This window comes from Meleagris gallopavo, chromosome 9 (genome assembly GCF_000146605.3).
Source record: "Meleagris gallopavo isolate NT-WF06-2002-E0010 breed Aviagen turkey brand Nicholas breeding stock chromosome 9, Turkey_5.1, whole genome shotgun sequence".
In the NCBI taxonomy this organism is placed as follows: domain Eukaryota; kingdom Metazoa; phylum Chordata; class Aves; order Galliformes; family Phasianidae; genus Meleagris; species Meleagris gallopavo.
The window spans coordinates 15,191,387-15,212,695 of NC_015019.2; the positions used below are offsets into that span (position 1 = coordinate 15,191,387).

Sequence of the window (21,309 nt, forward strand, 5' to 3'; positions counted from 1 at the left end):
TTTTTTCCAAATATTTTAAGCTGACAGCTTCCAGGCCAAAGTAAACCAGGTGCTCATTTTTAAATGGAAATGTCACAGTTTCCCTGGTGTTCTGCTATCTGAATTCTTAGATGTACGTGATCATGACATTAGTTTGATAATTAGCAGGTAAGTAAGGTCCCAATATTAACTGCAGACCATATGATTTGGACGTGCTGTTCCAGAGTACTACTGTCAAAATCAGTGAGGTAATTCTGTTTGGGTTCATTTGAGAATGTTCTTCTTCACTCCAGTTCTTATGCAGATAGATGGTATTCCATGCAACTGAAACAGCGTTCAGTACCTCAATTCTCCTGAATTTAAAGGAGGTAGTTTTTATGTTTTCAATTGTCTTTTAGTAAGTTCCCTTGTGCTGTGCAGCACCCTGGGTGAGCTGGTGATGTGGATACTTTATATACTAATTTTGTCAGTAATACTTAGTAGCAGCGCTTTAAATGTCTAGTGCTGTTATTGATTGGCGCTCCAGTACTTTTAAATATTGATAAGAAATTACTCATTTACTTAATGCATCACTTCTGTCACCTTGTTTTGGCTGTGGAAAGGATTGATCTATTAACTACAGCCACAATATTTGCAGATAAAATCCTTCAGCTTTAAAATTAAAAATAATTAGCTGTTGTCACAGTACTAATTATTGTACATACAATATCAGCAGGGCTATAATCTATCTGTCCAATATGCGTTCTACTCAAATTACATTAATCATAACTTGCTTAAATGCAAGCAAATGACTCTACAAAGCGCCAGTAATAGCGATTCTTACATTCTAGAAATAATGAAGATGTAAATCAATTCTACGCATCATTGCCATAATATTCATGATAGGATGTGAAACTGCTGCATCCACTCTTACACTAATATTCAAGGTAGTTATTCTTTGTGACGGCAGGATGGCATAATACTTCAGTTTATTTCCAACTGTGTAGAGCCATGCTGAAGACAACTGCTGTAGAGAATTTAGAGTTACCCTTTCAAACCAATCATGAAAGTCAATACTATGCAAGTATGCTCTAAATTCAGGGTGACGTTATAGGCTTTGGATATGGTGCTTCAACTGGCATGCCTGCATAAAGCAGAATTTATTCTATGAAATTCTACGTTTTGAATATAATCATTTTCATTTTTTAGTGCGAATATTAAGTTTTCGCTTAGTGCAAATTGTTATGGTTTACTCACTTCAACAGAGGCATGCAATTTTGTATGACAGTGTATTGCTTCAGAACTTTATTTTGCATAAGCTTGTTTATATTATGCAGTTTACAGCTTGGGCTCAATTCTGTATTCCTTTGGATATTAACAAGAGCAACTGCAACATTTTGTAATCAGCTCAAAAAAAACATTTCTGTGAGCTTTCGTATTTGGAGAGTTAAGCATAATTTCTTGAGGAGACCACCAGCTCAATGCCTCTATCCATATTTTCCCCTGTAGGAAAATGCTCTAAAACTCTTTTCTTGCCATGCACTTTTCCCTTCAGAAGGATCTGGCTGTCACTGCCTTGGCCAAGCTGAGCAGCCGCCAGGAGCTGTCGCAGCACCCATGGGGCAGGAGAGTGGAATGGGAATTACCAGGAATGGAACTGAGCTTTGCGTTACTCTGTGCTTTATTGCTTCTTCAAATGCAATTTGTATGTTAAATTACCAATCTCTGCTGTAAATTCCCATACAGAATTTAGTAAATGTAGAGAAAATGGATACCTTTCTAAAATGAATTAGAGTGGGAATGGTTAGCTGAAGTTTTCAAGTTCTCCTAATGTTGACTTATTACTGGCTTTGAAAGTCTTGCAGGTTGTAACTCAGTTCTTTTTCGGAGGCTGTCAGTGCTCAGAAGGCTTCAGACTGTCCCTGGGCTTTGTTTATCGCAAGGCTATCAACCGTTTGATGGCTATCATCATGCCTGAGAATCTCAGGAGAAGGAGATTTAAAAAGTGTTTTTATAAACAAAATGAATAAAAGTAAGACAGAGTAATAATGAGGAGCTGCATTTGTCAGCTGCTTTCTGAAGTGTGCCACTCTTGTTGCTATGATAATAGAGAAAATTAATACATCCTGTCAGGACCACATGACAGGAACACTGAGAAGCTGTGAAGTGACTGTACACAGTGGAATAAAGGAAATCCACTTTGATCTACCATTTTTGATGTTTTATAATTGCACTTATTATCAAGTCCTTTACTCTGTTCTTATTTGACACAAGATCCATTATCAGTGACAGCGTGAGTGTGAACATGGGCTCGATTTGAAAAACTACTTAGGATGAGGTAATGGGGAAAAAGCTTTTTGTTCCTAACTGTTGAGAAAAGGAAAAAAAAAAATCATTTATGTCAGTGCTATCACCTAATATCTTCCCAGAAATTCTCCCCTTCATGTGTAATATTGTTTGTGTGCTGCATTTGAGTGCAGCCAGTTTAATTAGCTCCCTAATGAAATATTGGATAGCAAAATGGAACTTGTATCATTTGCTTTTATGCTTTTGTCACCTACAAACTGGGGCAGGTCACCATGCGCACTGAACTAGACACCGTTTACGTTCGTGCTGCATTTGAATAGAACCCATTTAGTGTATTGAAAAATGTTCTCTATTGAAATTTTCAAACAAAGGGCTAAAGTGCTGTCCTCTTAGCTTTCCGTGCTGTCTCTTATCTCTCCTGTATGAGATTAGAGGGAGCACTGCTTGACAAAGAGGCAGATTACCAGGTATCTGACTTTTATTGGGCTCTACAGTAGATTAGTCTGTCTTTGTGGCATCAGCAGTGCGTCGATACATTCAGCATTCATGGAGTCTTTTTCATCTATATGAAGAAAACTGGTAAATTGGTTATTCACTGTTTTAAATGGATTGGAAATTACGCACTTTGAGTTTTACTCAGTTCCCACTGCAATCAACAAAAAGCTCCTGTTGGCTACCTTTTTTTTTTCTTTTTGCATTAGTTTTGGTAGGTACAGTAAGAAGTGATGAGGGGAAGAGCTGGTGGCCTCCCCAGCTGGTAGGCATGGGGCCATCTGCATCTCACCTGAGCCATCCTCTCTGCTGGGAGCCTTCTGCTGCTGCCTGCAGGAGGGAGGTCCGGCACCGTGCCTTCTCCCTCACCCTGGAGGGCTGCCTGCAGATCTGTGCTAGAGCTTTAAAATGCAAAATCAGACTCCTTTGCACTTGTGCTGAAACCCAAACATTTCAGGGAGCATGTCAATTCTAATGATTTTTCCCTAAAGCAGAGTTTTCTGTTCCAAGGTGAAATTCTTCATCAGAGCATGAAGTTCACAGAGACAAAGCACTTGTCAAGATACTCACCTGGAAAGTCAAATGGCAGTGAAGGAGATGACTGAAAATGATATCTTAGCACCTAGTACACCATCAGTCATCTTTCTCATTCTTTCTCCTAATCATCTCTTGGGAGCTACTTCAGAACATATAAATAATCAAATATTTATTGGAGCAGCAAGACAGACAGACTTGCTCCGCAGTGCAGAGGCCAGGCACTCCCATGTTATGTGCTTGACAGAAGCTCAAATCCCTCTGCCAACTAGCTGTTAAGGGTGCAGAGTGGCACGTTCAGTAGTAGGTGTCTGCTATGAGTGCCTTGGATTCAAGCTCCATTTCTGCGTCAGACACAGCAAATAAAGGTGAGCCTCCCATGCTCAGATGAAAGCCACCAGGGCTAGATTTCTGGATTTGTGAGAAGGAGCACTTCCTCTTTTTTCTACCCTTAAGTATTGTATGTGATGCCTGCTTATGCTTTTACACACTGGAGTCTTCTGGTGAGCAATACTGTCAAGTCTAGGGAAGCTGTCACCTTGCATCCACTACTGCCAGGCCTAATAAGACTTAGCACTTCCGTACTGCGTTTTTATGTTCAGTGTGTTATAGGAGTATTAAATCAAATTCTGCAGTCAGCTCAACTATTTCCCTGTTCATTGCTCAGTTTTGCCTGACAATAAGAACTTAGGACAGAAAATAAAGAGCTTCATTGCACCAGTGGAAGCAACAAGAGAGACTGAGAGAAGGACTGTATTACTGCGTCCAACAAGGGAACACGCTTTGCAGTTCCCTTGTGTTCAGCTGGGTTATTGGAAAGTACAATAAGGCAGTGTCTCACTCCATCCATGCTTCTCACTTATGAGAAAGGAGCACCTCTGAGGGTTGGCTCTGCTCCAGAGACAAGAGTTCGCCCTTGCTTTTGGCACATTAAGGGAGCTCTTGTGCTTGTGCTCACTGTGTGCTTCACGAGCACTTGTACGCAGTCATGCTCTGCCAGGAATTTATAGTGTTACTGAGTGCAGGATTTTCTTGTAATTCATGGAGTCTGTGCTGGAAATGTTCCAGGTGATTTTACATCCTCAGCAATGACATGCACAAAATTTCACAATGGCCATAGAAGAATTCTCTATTAATTCAACCTAATAGAACGGATGTATCATTGCCTTAGTGGATCTCTGCAAAGACATGGAGTTTGCAGTTGTTGCCATGGGGCCCCGTTTTTGTTAGGCTGTTGTTGTTGATAGTTTTGCTTAGTTTTTTATCTGCTTTTTTTATGGTGGTAGAGTCATTCTGAAAGTAGCATAAAGTAGTTTTATACAGATAATGCACAGCAGTGTTAAATGGAGCTAAGTAACACTTCACAGCGAAGGGAAATGTAAATATACACAATGCTGTCATACTCGGAGATCATTTGGAAGGAGGTGAATCAGTTTGCAAGGGTGAGGTGAGTTTTGGCTTGACAGAACCAGGTGGTTCCAGGCAAAGGTGCCAATTCCTTCTTTGTGGCCCCTTTGGCACCAGTGCAGTTCCTTTGCAGAATGCAGGGCCAGAATGGTGCTGGCACATTCCCTGCAGGCTTGAGTCAACGACGGTGCCTTTCCCTTCCCCCTTCCCTTTTTGTTGTTGTTGCTGTTGATAAAAAATGACAAAGTTAGGGCTTTGGAGACAGTTACAGGCTGCAGACTAGCCTTGGAGTATATCTACAAGCCCTCCTACAATATGCAAAATTTTCATCCCAAGAATCCCACTTTGGACTATACATACAGCTGTCTTATATTTTATCTTTGTACTCTGTTATTTCTTCATTTGGAATGAACTTACTGACTTATGTACTTTTCAGCAGGGTATTTTTTCTGCGAAAGGATATGCTTTATTTTGATGGATATGTGGTGTGTTGCTTTTTTGTCAGCGTGACATTGTGAAAAGCAGACTGGAGGAGGAGGAAGAAAACTGAGTTGTCCTTCCATTCTGATACATATAATGATTTTTTCTTTATGATTTGTATGTTATAAGAATGTGGAATTCCAAAGAGTTCAGTTTCAGCTGGATGCTATGACTCAGCTCTAATCATCACAGTTAAAAGGTCATTTTGAAATTACATGAGCTGAAACTGCCTGCTGATCCTTACCCATCATGTCCACCCTTTTCAGTCAAAGCTACCTACAGCGTATGCTGTTCCTAAGTCCTTCCTCCATCTCCACGATACATTTGCTTTCCTTACGTTCTGTTTGCATGTTACATGTTGCACTGTAAGGCAGATAGACAAGGCACACTGGAAATGCATAAAAAGCACTATTTGTTCTATTCTAGTTTCCTTTGTTATCCTGTTATTCGGGAGTGTGAGATGAGTTTGGCACAGGGTACTTTGTTACAAGGTTATTGCATCATTCAGGTGTAAGTGTGGTATTCCCATTGGTGTTCACAAAATCTGGATGAGGCGTTTTACTGTATTTGCTAAGAGTTATGTATTTCAGCGGGCTGCAATTATGCTTCAAAATCAGAATTGAAACATATCAGGGTGAGGGACAGAATGAGGCAGGCATTGCTTCTCTGTTCTGCACAACCAATGCTGTAGCAAAGGTTCCTCATATATGGTGAGTTTCTAACTGCTATTTGAAGTATTGATACCTAGCTCACTCCAAGATCTGCAGATTGAGTATTGCATCTCTTGTTTTTGCATAATTGGTGGTACAAGACTGAAGGGCACATCTGTTCTTCTTTATCAACTGTAAGGATGGATCATCTTGGACTTTTTTTTTTTCAGCAGTTGGCTAAGTGAATGCCATACATTTCTTGTTTTCCCCAAACATATTCTGAGTAGAACAGGGTTGACCTGATCAAATAGGGGAAAAAAAAAAAAAAAAGACATCAAAGGCTAGAATTTGGTTAGGGTTCTCTGGCTGGTACGAGAAGCAAGCAATGAGTACAGGTTTTGCTCTGCGCTGGTATGTTAAGGTCTATGAAGTATGTTAAGGTCTATCCTTCCAGGTGATAAAAAGTGAAGTCTTGTAAATAAACTGAGCAAATATCTGTCTAAATTTTATTTTCCATTGGAATTTGTATTCAGTGGAGTTGTTTGTTTTTGGTGGTTTTTTTTGTATTCATAAAACATACATATATAACATACATATAAAACTGCTTCCTCTTTATATTTGGGTTTTAAACTTAGATACGCTTGGGTTTGCCTGTTTACTCTGTGTGAATGAATAATTATCCATATAAAATTTTATATGTGAAGCATTCACGATTTCCCAGACTAAATATTGTTTAAAAAAGGAGAAGAAGAACAAGTTCCTTTTATCTGTTTTAAATCTGTCTCCTAACAGTTTCACTTAGTGATCCATCGTACTTTTATTGAGAGAGTAAATAACTGCTTACCTATTGAATTCTAATTGTCTTATTTCTCTATCATTTACGTCTTGCTTGTCTTTAAACTACACAGTCTGTTTAGCATCTCCTGACATAGTGGGTTTTCCACATCACTATTCTACTCACCTGTTTGCAAATCCCTTCTATTTATACCTAAGTGTTCAAAAAGAAAAGTGGCAAGAATAGAACAATGTATTCCACCTCATTTTTAAGTAACGATTTAGCATTATTTCGCTTTATTTTTCATACTGTTACATTCTATTAGTAAAGCTCTACACAGCAAAGAGGTTTTCATCCAGCTGCTCACTGGCGTAACATCGGTCCATTTTCTGAGCACTTGGAGTTAATGTAGACCTCAGCAAGCACCTGGAGGTATGTTGCATTTGTCAGTGTGAATTTTCATCTACTGATTCACGTGCCTTTGCTGGCCCTCTTATATTTACAGATTTAAATAAGTTTGTGCCAAGCTATATTGCACTGATTCAGTGATCATCCCTTTCTAAATCACAAATGCAGGAGCTTCTTTTCCTGGAATAGAATTGTTGTTGCTCCACAGTTGGAGTTCTGAAATGGGAAATTTTTTGTTTCTAAATATATACTCAAAAAAAAAAAAGAAAAAAAAGACATACCTCCAAAAAGGTTGGAGTTCAAGCTTCTCTGGTTATGTCTAGCGAATCAAGGTGGAATAGCATAATTGAAATCAATGGAGGTAATCCTATATCATGCTGTTGTAATGGGAAAAGAGATGGGTCCTCAATTTACCCCTAAATCTTTCAAATAAAGCCATCTGCTCAGAAGTTTGGTCAGAACAGGTTTTAAGCCATCATCCAGGCAATAAAAGGAAAATGAATGATTTTGCTAGGAATACAGCTTTTTGTACATAAAAATGAAGCAACCTTGAAAATCTATTGACTCTCCAGTAGGTTAATATTTTCTACCAGGTCACTATAGCCCATAAAAGTCAAGGCTGAAAACAGATGAACAGAAATTCTTCTGAGTTGCTATAAATTGCTGAAATTTGCCTGAATACTTACCAAACGCATAACACAATGAAGTCTGGTATTTGAACTCTGGGATCTAAGTCTAATGGGAATCGATACCCATACCAACTCTGCTTATAGAGACATTGTTTGACAGGCAGCCCATCCCAGATTTTATAGTGCGGATGTGCTTATTAGTAAGATAGTGAAAACCCTTTGAAAATTTATTCTTTTGATGGTGATTTTTTTTTCCCCTGAGCTTTCTAGGTGTCAAAATACGAAAGTTCAAGAGTTGAAATGCCTACAGGAAGTTACTAGCTGTGTCAGATGGCCAAAAAAACATGAGGTGTGGAGCTCTCTGGAAAGCCTCTGGCTTCTGAGCTCTGTTGGAGCCGGTGAGGAGGGAGGCACTCACTGGACTACTGCAGGGCTGGCCCTGCTCTGGGCTCACCGCTCTTCGCTTTCTAGCAATTTTTCACACTTTCAGAGAGTTGTTTCTGTAAGACCACTGTTGGTTATAACTGTTAGAACTTCTGAAGTATGCAGGAGTTGGGCAGGGGATTCAGAACCAAATGGAGAATAATAGTTTTCTTGCAAGAATTGACATTTCTGCAGTTTGCACGCTCATTTTCTGATTGTAAGTGTTGTAAGTTTCATTGGAGGCATAATTGTTGTTGTCTTAGAATTGTCATTCTAAAAGAAGCTTGGACTGGTCTCGGAAGCAAATAAACATAGCTGCTAACAAACACGGAATAGTTTTGAGTCAATTTTAAAAATAATAAGCAAAGAGTCACTGCTGTGAGCTCTCCAACTTTGCATTACTGAAAGGGAAATTTCTTCTGCAGCCGTGAATTTGGAAAAGATGCGGAGAACTTCTTCCTCTGACACCAACTTCTGCACTGTTAGACCTCAAAACATTAATTATTTTTTAATTAGTAGCAAGTGTCTTGAAAAATCTTTGAGCCTTTATTAAAGATGTGTTCCTGTTTGGTATTCTGCTTTGTTTAGGTTTCAATTATTTAATTACAGGTCTTGATATGAAACTAATCATGCATGCATCCATACGATGCTGGCATACTGACAGGATAAAAATCATTAAACAGTCATTACTATAAACTGACGTCGGCCTGTAATTTTTGCAGCTAACGGGGGAGTTGATGCTTGGTGAACAATCCAATTAAAACTGGCAACAAAAGACTTAAAATGTCAGCCAAATTGCTTTTTAATAGTCAATGCAGCCGTCACAAAACATAAACATTAAAGTCCCCGTAGTAGCATAAAGCTTCATGGTGAAACAATTCTAGAAAATGAATAATAATTACTGCATCCTGAGAATTCTCTTAATAGATGTGCACTCATTAAAATACTTTGTTGGTTAGATTCTTATGAAAAAGTATGTTACCCTTGATACTTCTTTATGCTTTTGTTTTGAAGGTTTTATTCGATATTTTATAGATGTAATTTCTAATAATATTCAAAAATGCGTGTCTTAGTTACAAAGAGTTTAAATAACTGCCTATAGATAAGCTTTGAATGAAAAGCAACTTAGAAAAGCATCGAGGTTAACTGAGGAAATGATCACAGAGAACTTTTACAACCTATTAATGCCATAAATGATGTCATCTTTATGAATTTTAAATTGCACCGGATTTCCTTTGGAAGTTGAGCAAGAGCAATAGGAGAAGCTTGTCGAAGCCCATTTCCTAAAGCTGGCTGTCTGAATTAGTTGGTACCAAAGTGACCTGAGGGGTACCTGATAGATGCTCAGCTCCTGTCTTCAAAGGAGTGTAAGAGTGCAGCTGGAAGTCCTGAACCCTTGCAAAGAAGTAGGGCACAGCCGCAGCTTCAGCAGAGCGGTGTCAGCATGTTGGTGTGTCTGAAAAATCCACATGCTTTCTTGCAAAAACCTAAGTAAGCATTTGAGAGACTGACTTGAAAGCTGTGGGTTTACGCCTAGTCTGTTACATTCATTTTCAGGCTGTTTGTGAGTTGTTATTTGGTCTTTCCATACAGGAATTTTTCTTTTCTTTGTAAAAACAATCGATCTGTTGTTTACCATCACTTACACACATAACATTGTCTTTCCTCCAAGCAAGTAGTGCTATAGGAGAAGTGCCAGCATTCTGAAACAAAGTGCTAGCAAGCATCAATGGCAGGAATAGATCTTTTTGTAAAAGTATTTCTTTTATTTGTGGATTAAACTGCGAGGGGCAGCAACTTGCTGCCTCTTGGGATAAAAGGCAGAAGCGGTCGGTCTGATCGTTCTACACTGAAGCATATTCTTCAGCTAGTATTAGATACCGTGTAAAATCATTAGGTGAGAGACAAACACCTTTCTGTTAGGCTCCCTGGCAATGGCATGCAACTCCTTCTTAAGTAAGACATTGTTGGTTCTTCGGCAGCCAGGATTTCCGTGTTCCTTGTGTTTATAAAATACATTTTTTCTCTTATTTGGAACAATAAGTCTATATTCAAATGAGAATTATAGGGGATTTAAAAATTATTCCTTTTTTTTTTTCTTTTCAGAAATGAAACTTTAAAGGGATATATATGCACAGGTCATTCCAAAAGTAATGTCTCCCCTTTATTTCTGTGGAAATAGCACTAACTTCTACTTCTGGTGTTGTGAGCCAACATAATGAAATAGGAGGTGCTAGTTTTAGAGTAGCCCTTGTATATTTTAAATCTGTAATTTGACTTAACTCTTCTCTAAGAAATCTGCTAGCTGACGGATGACAGATGTTATCTGTGAAGCAGGACAGAAGTAGAGCTGAAGGAAACAGTCTGGTGTACTACCAGCTCTCTGCTCTGAGATGCCAAGAGGGAGCCAGTAGGATTGTTGGAAGAAGTGGGAATGTCCCACTGTAATTTATATATTAGTTGAAAATTATAGATGAGACTGCTCAGAGGAGAGGATAGGAGGGGTTGCATCTGTTTACATTTAAAAATTAAAAAAAGCTGTCATCAGAATTTCTTGACCTGTAATAGGTGCACATTCTTGTTGCTTGTAAATTCATCAGCAGTGTTTAAAGCTATCCTCTACTAAGTCAAAGTTTCTTTTTACATTTGGGAAAAGTAATGGTTCATATTCCTAATTTATTTGAATGTCTATGAATATATTCAGGTAGAAACAGATAAAAACATTTATTTATAAAAACGTTCAAGGACATTTGGATTTTGCATTGAGGGACGTGATTTAATGAGTACTATTGGTGAGAGGTGGATGGTTGGACTGGATGATCTTGAAGGTCTTTTCCAACCTTGGTAATTCTGTGAACGTTACTAAATTAATATTATTTGGATGAATTTGAGATAGATATACATTGGCATATAAAGCCATAGTTAAACTCTGCACATTTCCACTTTACAGACATATTTCATAGCTATTTCCTCTCCTCCACAGGTTACTATATAACCACAGATAAATATACTTTTTAATACTCCCTATAGTCGTATAACAGTCACTGGAAATATTTGTAAAGATGTTCTTATCAAGTGATTTGATGTCAGCATGAAATCTATAATAAAAGCATATGGGGTGATGTTTTATTGGATAAAACAGACTCCTTCATTTTCTTATGTAAGCTATAAACCTGTTCTTTGGAATATTTTGAATGTTGGAACTGGTCTGTATCTGTCCCTATGCTCTCTTATTTAAGCCTTTCTAAAAGGATTGTCTTTAAAATGAAGTAAGTATATCAGGATAGAAGCACAATTACTGAATGGGCCGGAAAAGCTTCAAGCCCCTTTGTACGTGTTGGTTATGATACAAATGGATGGTTATTTTTATTTATCCTCTGCAAAATAATGTCAGGAGCTGTGCTGGGTGTGATACAGCGATCTGGAACACTAAGCCTTTACATATGCAAGCGGAAGAAGCTGGGCCTGGGATTTGTGCTTGAATCCAAAGTCTTCAGGCACGAACACCCAGAAGGAAGCTTAAAGCAAGGCTGAGTGCTGCCAACCAAGTGATAGCTTGATGAGTTCCCATGGGTAGGGCAATCCCTGGTACCTCATCCCAGCCAGCTGAGGAGCATGCAGGGCAGGCGGTGCTACTGCTCTGGTTGTGTCCCAGGTTTAAATAGGGCTTACCATCCTTTCACATTTCTGCAGAGCTGCAGGATGTTTTATATTTACCAAACTGCTCTGTCTCGTGGCAAGGCTGGAAGCTGAGCAGGGCTGTGTCCCTCCAGAAGCTGTTGTGGTAGTCAAGTGGACAAGTCCTCTCCTTGGCCATCCCTGTGCAGAGAGCTCAAACAGTGCAGGGATTTTTACGTATTTGGGCCTGTAACATCATTAGAGCTCAGCAGGCCTGCTTCCTGAAAATGCATCAAAATAGCAGGAACATATAGGGGCAGGTAAGAGGCCAGGTTACCATCTGTCATAGAGAGGTTGTTAACGAAATGGTTTAATGTATCATGTTCCACTGAACAAGTGGGCTAAATACACTGTGTATTCAGTATGATTTATAGTTCCTAATTCCATTACCCATAGATCCCTTTTTAAAAGCCCTCACAGCTAATGAATTTAATGACACCAAGGGCAAAACTTGAATATATATCACTTGTCCGAAAGCCATCAATAACTGGGGAACCATTAATTTTTACAGCCATGGCTGCTTGCAACCTATTTTACCAATCATAAACTGCTCTTTAATGAAAATCTGTTCACCTCTAAGGTCGTCAAAATTTGCTGCCAGGCTACCTGCAATTGTCAGGCTTTTGTAAAGCTGGGCTTACTGTGTAAGCCATAATCTCCCTTGTTTTGTTCACAGTTTTAGAATAGCAGCTGTAATGTCCCCAGTGATCTGCCACCAGTAGAATTCACAACTTGTGATACTGAATGAACCCCTCACTTTTAAGTAAGGGCTGGAATTACGCATTCTCCTGAAATACTGCCTTTAAGCTGACTGAGCTGTCAATCACCACCCCTGTGTGAATGCTGTGTGATATTAGTTGTACCAGTAGCTGCTTGATCTGCCAAACAGACCTCTGGAAGCCCAAGCTAGTTGGTGAGGCAGTTCTCTTGTTCTCCTTCTCCCTCCCCCTGTGTTTTTCCTTGACCCCTGTGACTCAGACACCAACAGGCCTATCGTGTCTGAACATGCTGTAGTGATTTACGAGGAGATTTGAGATGATGGATCCGTTCCAGTGTGCTCTTTACCACCTGCGACAAATGATGTGAAGGGACTGAGTAAGATTGTTTCATTTCGAAGTTGTCATGTTAATTGACGCACATGTGAGCATTTCACATAGATGTGATGTTTTTCATATAAATATTATACGTACAGGACACTGATCTTACAGACGTATGAAGAAATACCATAGAGTAAAGCTATAATTCAGGCAATTCAGCAGAACAAAAGCACCTCAGGAGCTGTGATGCTTTGCTCCCTTTTGGCAATGCTTATATTTTACAAACACCCTTCAGTGTGATTATATTGTCAGGTGCTTCTGCATGAAAACGTTTTAAACTTGCATATTACCCACAGTACAAAGCATTATAACCTGAAACTCATTGCTGGTTACAAACTACAGCACAGAGATGGCACCTTACAGTGCAGTGTTTATGTCCAAAATTATTCTACTTCAGCAGTCAAACTCCCAAGTTAAAACACTGAGTGATGGAGTTAATTAAGGAGGAGTAGTGCTGTTGGAGCTCTAAAGGTCTACAGATATAAGTGCCTCTAAGTGAGGCAAAGTTTGTCAGGAAAGGTAATGTGTTTTATTGCACTAGCTGATATAGCTGGAAAAAAAAAAAAGTAGATGGCTTTGGGCACACGAGCACTTCTTTTGGATTTGAGTATATTAACACTTGTATCATCAGAAAGATAAGAAAAACACTTCCACCCACACACCCGAAAAAAAGAATCTTATCAGTTTTGTTACAAGAATTTTACAAAGTAAAAATTGACAAGCTAGGCATACGGTGGGCAAAAAAGACAACTGCCAGGATCTTTTGAATCTTGAAAGGGAGAATATTATTAAATTCATCCTATCAGCAAAGTTAGAAAGGGCTGCTATGTGACAGCTCCCTATGATAAATCACAGCCTTCCCTTCTCTAATGAGTACAAACCTCCATTCTTTGGAAAGAAGATTTCTCCCACATCTTTCCTAAACAGTTTGTTTACAGAGACAATCCTGAAGTATCTGTTTCTTACTTTCCAAAATGCTGCAAGGTCTACACTATTTTTATTTTTTCTGCTTTCAGCGCGCTACTAATAGAACCCAGCAGCATCACCATCGTGACAGCAGCAAAAGCCCAAATACAGAAGTCCTGCTAGTGAAAATCCTCTGTAGCTAGGAGTTTTCATAGAATCACAGAATGGCTTGGGTTGGGAGGGATTTCAAGAATCATCAGGTTCCAGCCCCCTGCCACAGGCAGGGTTTCTAGATCAAGTGGCAGATAATGTTATAAGGTACTGATATTAATATTATACGCAGGTAAAATCATTTGTATTGTATGACTTGCAAAGTCCTAGTACACCTTAAGTAAACCAGCTTTTGTTTATTTGAAATAGACCAAAAATGTAAATGTTTTATGTTAATCTTCCAAAATAAATATGGACTTCAGAAGGATTTTTAGATGAATATAGCACTGTTTCACAAGAGAGTATGCTAAGCAGAGTTACAGAAAGAGAAAATACTGACCTTTGTAAAAGCCCAATAGATAAAGACTTGCTTTTCTTTTTACCTTGGTGTTTGAAACTGGATCTTTGTATTCTCATGAAATTCACTAGAATGAAGTTCTTTACAAGTGTTTACAAAATGTTGTCACTTTGATGTTACAGTTTTTATTGTTGTAAAAATAGAAAAAGATGTTCTGCACAAAGTTCATATGAAGTCCTTACCTTCCTTGTGGCCTATATAAAGAGGCTGCACAGAGGCTGTACATCATTCAGCACAACTGTTTCTTGCTTTTGTGAAAGGGTTGAATGACCGTATTTCCTTTCTCAATAGGGCTAAACTTGACTGTACTGAAGAAAAAGCAGAAGCAAGTTGGCATTGGGAAATTGTCAGTGTTCTTATTTCACCATTTTTTTTTCCTGTTAAAGTGATCTAGGAGTTACAAGATAGACACTGTTAATGCCTATTGTATGACTGTAAGGGATTCAAGTGAATTGAACTAATGTGGTAAAAGGAATATGAAGGAAACATTTAATGGGACTTATATGAACACATTGGACTGTTCGACTGTGTTTAAATATATCATTACATCATCATAGTACAAATCTGGCTGCATTTTATGTTCTTTGAGGCTATCCAAAATACATGGCCTAAGACCTCTGTTAATTTTTCCTTGGAAGTGATGCCCAGTATTTTCTGTACAGCCCCTAAATAACGATACACTGGGTTCATTCTACTCTTAGAGTTGGCAGTGTGGTGCAAAATTCTAGTCTGGACTATACCAGGTTATATCCATACTGATAAATAAAGGGCTCAGAACCCCCTAGTTATGTACTTTGTTTAGTTGTTCCCTCCTTCTATCAGTCTGTCTGGATGTCCTGTGACAGGGAAGTCTCTGGAGGTCTCTCTCTTGCTTACTATGTGGACTTTGAGTCCATGGGGCCTATAGTTTGTAAGCTTTCATTGCATTATAATCTTTATGTTGCATAAGACCATATGGTTTGTAGAATTCTTTAGAAATGTTTGATAATTTATGTTCTGGTGGATTTATTGAGTAAAAGATGGAGGGGAAAAACTGAAAGTATATGGAGCAAAACTATAATGAAAGGGCAAATTGGTATTAAAGATACTTTCACAATTTAGTGCTCTGAAAAAGTGCTAGAAGCAAAGCATTTTGTAAATATAGTAAGCCATTTAAATACCAAGCTGTGTCTGAAGGAGCAAGTGCAAACGAGATTATCAAAATACAGCACAAATCTACGCATCAACAGAGCAATCTAATTTACATTTTTTAATATATTTGCCTTTTCTCGAAATATATCACAGGATAAACAAAAGGAATTCAGAGAAATAACAAATAATGATGGACTTGGAAAGGCTATTAGGACATTCGTGGAAAAATAAGTCTGAAGACATAATCTCATAGAATCGAATCTGGAATGGAAGGAAAGGGTGTAAAGACTTCAACAAGACCAATAAGAGTATTAACATGTAGCACTCTTCAGTATTAACGGCTGTGTTTAATTCTTAGTTTGTCTGCTTAGACCCACTACATGCATTTCATTGTAAAATCGAATTTTTTTATTCTGTGGTTTTTAACTGTAGTCTTAAGCATTGAGCTTGTTTTCTCTGCAGAATGTTCTTACAGTGCCCATTCTCTGCCCATTTACGTGGATTGGATGGAAGACTCTGGGCAAGATCCTTCTGTCATGCCTTACCAGACATGCCTTACTGCATGGTGCAGAGTTACCTGTTCCAAGGCTTTATTTTCATAAATAGGTTTGTTATAATTCACCTCCACTTAATAAAAAATTACTGATTGGCTTGTAACTGAGTAGTACTATACCCATAGAGTACAAACCTACGCTAACATCTCTGAGCACATGCTGCTATTTAGTTCATTAAATAATGACTTGCAAACTAATTGACATGTCTGGTAGAATAAAACATGCCAATAAGTAATGAATTTAGGAACTGAAAAAATTAAAATATTTTGAAAGTTCTACAGGTTAGATGCAAACTTTTTAAGGTTCATTACTTTTTAATATATTCTTTCTGATATACTTCACTTAGTAACAATGCAGACTGCTGTAGTCCTGTCAGTGAATGATAAAACTGTTCAATTACTCTTTCTTACTTCATGGATCTGAGAAGTACAGAAGATACAGTAAAGTATGCTTCAAAACTGTTAGGAAAATGGTTTCCAAAGTTCTGGCTTGTTTTCAAAAATAGTTGTGTTGGGTAATAGTTGTGTTGGATAAAGATGAAGAAACATTCAGAACATAACCAGAACTCCTCCTATCAAGCTGAAAAGAAAGGAGAGTGAGTGAAAATCCTTGAAATGAGAGTTTTCCTTTTTTTATAGCTAGCATCAATACAGCATTCTCTCCTTTGGATCACATACATTGAGTTAGGGAGTTGTCTCAGAAGAAAAAAGATTAACACATTGACACTCACTGAAGAATGAAAGAGAAATCCTTAAAAAGGAAAAGAAAGTTTAAGAGCTGCTTGTGGAATAGATGGGCAATGTGTGAGTTAAAGCAGATCCAGTATTCAACAGGGAAGTGGAAAGAGAGCAGAATGTCATATTTATGCCTTTGGAAAACAGGAGAGTTCTAGACATGCTCTTGGACATGAGAGAACTCTAAAAAAAAAAATAGGAGAATGAACTTAAGTATTCTAAAGAACCCTTTTCTGACTGTATAGTAAGGAAATAAATAAAAGCTAAGTTCATGTGCAGGTGGGAACACTACAACTTTGAAAGGAAGTCCATCTGTGAGACCCAAGAGCACCTCTTCTGGCTTGCATACTGCTCAGATGAGAATCTGATCTGTAGGATATCATTGTAAATGGAAACTGAGATTAAATCATGTTTGTCATTACATTTTTAGATTAATTCAAACTTCTACTCTGTCAATAAACACGTTGGAAACAATGTTATATTTGCATAGCATACATAAACTTTGTTGTCTAAAAAATTTTAAAATCTAAACATTTTAAGCAATCATTAAAAATAAAAGCAGGGGTTCCCATGGATAGGTGGCATTATGCTGCAATAGGATAAAAATGTACAGTTAATTTCTGTATTGCTCTCATAAACCGGAAACTTTGTGACTTTAGACAAATTAGTTTGTGTAGTTTCTCTTTTTAGGTGTTCAAATGGTTTTCCAATTATTTTATTATTTTGCATTATTTTACAGAAATTATTTTACAGAACCTACTGTTTAGTCAGGGCCCTGCAGAATCGTGAGTGTGCAGATTTAGATACAATGCTGTTTTATACTCCAAGCAACAATGCTTGTAGTATAAAAATAAAGTTAATGAGATGTAGACTTTGTTTCAAGCAAAATAAAAATAACTTTTCTAAATTAGGAAGTCTGTAAAAGCTAATTGGAAACTCAGGCCAGATTCTCAGCTTGATGAATTCTCAATGCTTCATTGAAGTAAAGGTCTAATGCAGAAGACCTGTCTTCAAACCACCAAAATACTTCAGAATGTGATGTGAGGTTTTCTTTGATGCCAGTAGCTGCAGGAAGGGGTGACAAGTGTGATAATTAAAAAGGAATCCCCCAGGAAATCTGGTGCATTAATTTATTGTGAGAAATAGCACTGGGAGATACTGCGTACCCCACCGACCAGAAATACTTTATGGTTCACAAAGCAGAACCATCCCACTGCATGGAGCAAAGAAAAATATTAGAAAATGATAGCTCTTGTCAGCATAGGGGCAGTAAAAGGAAAAGAAAGGAACTTAAAGGTTTGTTGCCATACTGATTCCACAGGTTTTTCCCATTTACCTAGAGAAGCATTCACCTTGGGTGCTCAACGTTTACTGCAGAGCTTTTGAAGCACCTTATAGCATCTATCTGTGTTTTCTGGCAGTAGTTTTCTAACTGACAGGACAGCAGTAAGACCACTGAATTGCGTGTCATGCAAATTGTAGTATGTATGGTAATCCTGCAAATCTTCTGTAGACTGGATACAAGATTGAGAAAGTCACTGATCAAATACTTGAGGATGCTGCACGTCAAATGATATATCCAAAATTTCGGCAGCTTCAATTCTAAAATAGCAGGATACAGGATTTACTGAGATTAATTATTATATGAAAGTGTCTTAGCAGATTATTTCAGAGCTCCGGACTGTTGACTCCAGTGATTTAATTTACTGAGGCCTCCAATTTTCTAATATGCTTAGAAATGCTTTTCTGGTATATGCAAACTAATATAGCAGTGTAAACCCTAATGCAACTGTAAGAATTCTGCCTTGATAAAAGATCAATGAAATTAAAAGGATTAAGCCTGGGCCAAATCCGTGACAGCTTTGCTTACCACAGCATAGAGAAGCTTATGTGGAGCACTAAACAACCTTGTTCCTCCAATTGGGGTAAATTGTGGCTGTCACGGAGAAAAAAAGTGCTGTTTTTCTGCCAACTACTCCAAGAAGGGAAGGGGCATGCTTTCATCCTTCACCTTGAAGACAAACTATGTCATAATTTCAGGAAAGCACGTTTTGTAAATGGGTGGCAGCAGCAGTTCCTCGCAGGGAATTTTTTCGGACCCAGGGCAGGGCCACAGGTGTCCCCGCACCATGTCCCCATCACCCATCCCCACCTGCTCTGCCGTGGGACCCCCGGGCTGCCCTGCCCACCTGCCTTCAGCTTCTGCAGGAATGTGGGTCATGCAGACAGTCTGTGAGGTGGCCTTCTCCCAGCCGTCATTTCACAAGCGCAGTACCAAGGTAGGGGAAATGTGTTGACCTTATATTATGGGAGGTATTTATTAGGTAGTAGGAATTATTCAGTTATTTCTCTCTTGATATGAAGCGCTGGGCTAATTCTTGTATTGTGTCTTTGTCTTTCAATGCTCTTCTTAGATGAGATTTATGCCTCATGAAATCAAATGGTGTAGGTGCAGCAATTCAATGTCAACTTGATTTATTTATTTCCCCAAAAATCCTGGGACAAATTAAGTGAAAGTTATATCTTCTTTTTTTTTCTTTTGTTGATCTAACTACAGTGCTGAAGAGTGTATCTAATACTCTTCATTTCAGTAGAGCCTTATATCTTAAATTATTTCACATTGCACTAACAGCTTACAGACACCTGAGTTAATGTGATCAGTCGCACAATGCTCGCAGTCCTTTAATCCCATTAAATCGTATATCATCCCCAATGCTCTCCCAGTGTTTTCCAAGCAGTAAGCCCCCGGGTTTTCTCTCTGTGTTGTTTCAGACATGCCGGGGAGCCCACACAACCAGTTCACATTCAGGCCTCTCCCACCACCACCTCCACCACCACACGCGTGCACCTGCACCAGGAAACCGCCGCCGGCGGCCGACTCTCTCCAGAGGAGATCGATGACGACCCGCAGCCAGCCCAGCCCTGCTGCCCCAACGCCCCCCACCAGCACACAGGATTCTGTGCATCTCCATAACAGCTGGGTCTTGAACAGCAACATACCGCTGGAAACCAGGTATGGACCAACCTGTTCTGCACGGCTTATCTGAAATGTTAAAGAAAGAGGGGGAGGCCTGACACTGATGTGAGGAGATGAAGGACTGCAAGATTACCATGCGAACGCATTTTGATTTGAATCCATGTTGTGTAGGCATATGTGGTTTTTTTTCCACTTGATTCATCTAGCTTGATACAGCTTGTAAGAGCATATGTTTTGCAAAGCTGGGGAAGAGACTGATTTTCTTAAGTAGTGTAAATTATGACTTTGAAGGTGTGTGCAGCAAATACTTGTGTTTATGTACTTGTATGACCATCCAACATTCTCCCAGAGCCATTTTGTAATCAGCATGGTCAGTCTCCAGGCTTTGGCTTCTAAATGATAAGAAACAGTAGGAAATAATATTAAAATAATGTTTTCATCAAGGTGTATTTAAACATTTTATTGCACATACATACAAAGAACACCACCTGATAATAGAGAAGTTATACAGGTCCAAGGCATGTATGGAGCATGAAGAGCCTTACCTTTGGGAGCTGGCAGAAGGAGAGTTCAATGTCAAGTTCAGATGCAATTTACCTAAATAATATATTCTGAAAATAATGGAAAGCAAGTATATTCTGTATCCAGCAAACCTGTGTACTCAGCTTTCTGCTTGCAGAAGTACATGAACTGCTTCTTCTGTCGTTTTGATCATACGTTTTTTTGTTCCTGGTAGGTACCACCTAATTTGTTGGCTTTCAGCAAATCTGTGTTTGCTGACTTGATAGTGAACACAAACCTTTGATTTTCTACAATCTTTTTCCACTTCATTGTGAGCAGAGCACCAAGAAGTTTGGACTAGGGTTTCCTTTAGGTCTTGTAAAATTGTAGTTGGTGAAACACAGATAAATCTCTGCCATTTGACCAATCTGATCAAGAGAATATAAGGTAATATGTAAAGAAGTGTTTTCTTGTTTATACACATATAACCAATGCGTATTGCCATTTATCACAATTATCACTGAGACCTGCATTTTTTCTTTTATAGAAATGAGTTTTTATTTTATTACATAATTTAATTTTAGTATACATCTTTAAACACTTAACTGCTGCTAATCACAAGTGTCAAATTCAGTTTTTCCTTACTGAAAGGTTATTAAGTTGGGATTGAGAAATAAATTGATTCATTTTATAGTCAGACTTTCCTTATTTGTTTTAAGGATAAATCACAAAAAGAATGAAAGAGGTTGGAAGCTTTCTGCCAAAAGGGAACATAAGGAAAATTTTCGTTAACTAGCCCCTCATCTCTGTGTGTTTCTTCAAAATAGAATCAGAAGGACAAAGATAATGTTATTTTTCAAATTCTTATATTTGAAAATCCTTCTTAACTACATTTATCCAAATTTCAAAATAAAAGTTTGTCATTTAAATTTGAGTCAGAAGAGAATATATTTATCTTACTGAACAAGAGTAGTTCAGGAAAAAAAAAAGCAATAAAGGAATAATAGTGAAATAATATACATTGGAGATAATAAAAAATACAAGTTTCAAATATTAGTACATCACTAAATATCATTGAAATTCCATTGCTTTTTAAATGC

At 38.3% G+C, this 21,309-nt stretch overlaps 1 protein-coding gene across 1 annotated transcript in view; it reads left to right on the forward strand.

Annotated features, from left to right (window-relative positions):
- The window catches only part of TENM1 (teneurin transmembrane protein 1), a 268,505-nt gene that overhangs the window by 99,399 nt on the left and 147,797 nt on the right, over window positions 1–21,309 (forward strand). Inside the window, 1 exon segment of the mRNA XM_031554696.1 lies at window positions 19,504–19,744. Coding sequence (XP_031410556.1) covers window positions 19,504–19,744 — 241 coding nt within the window.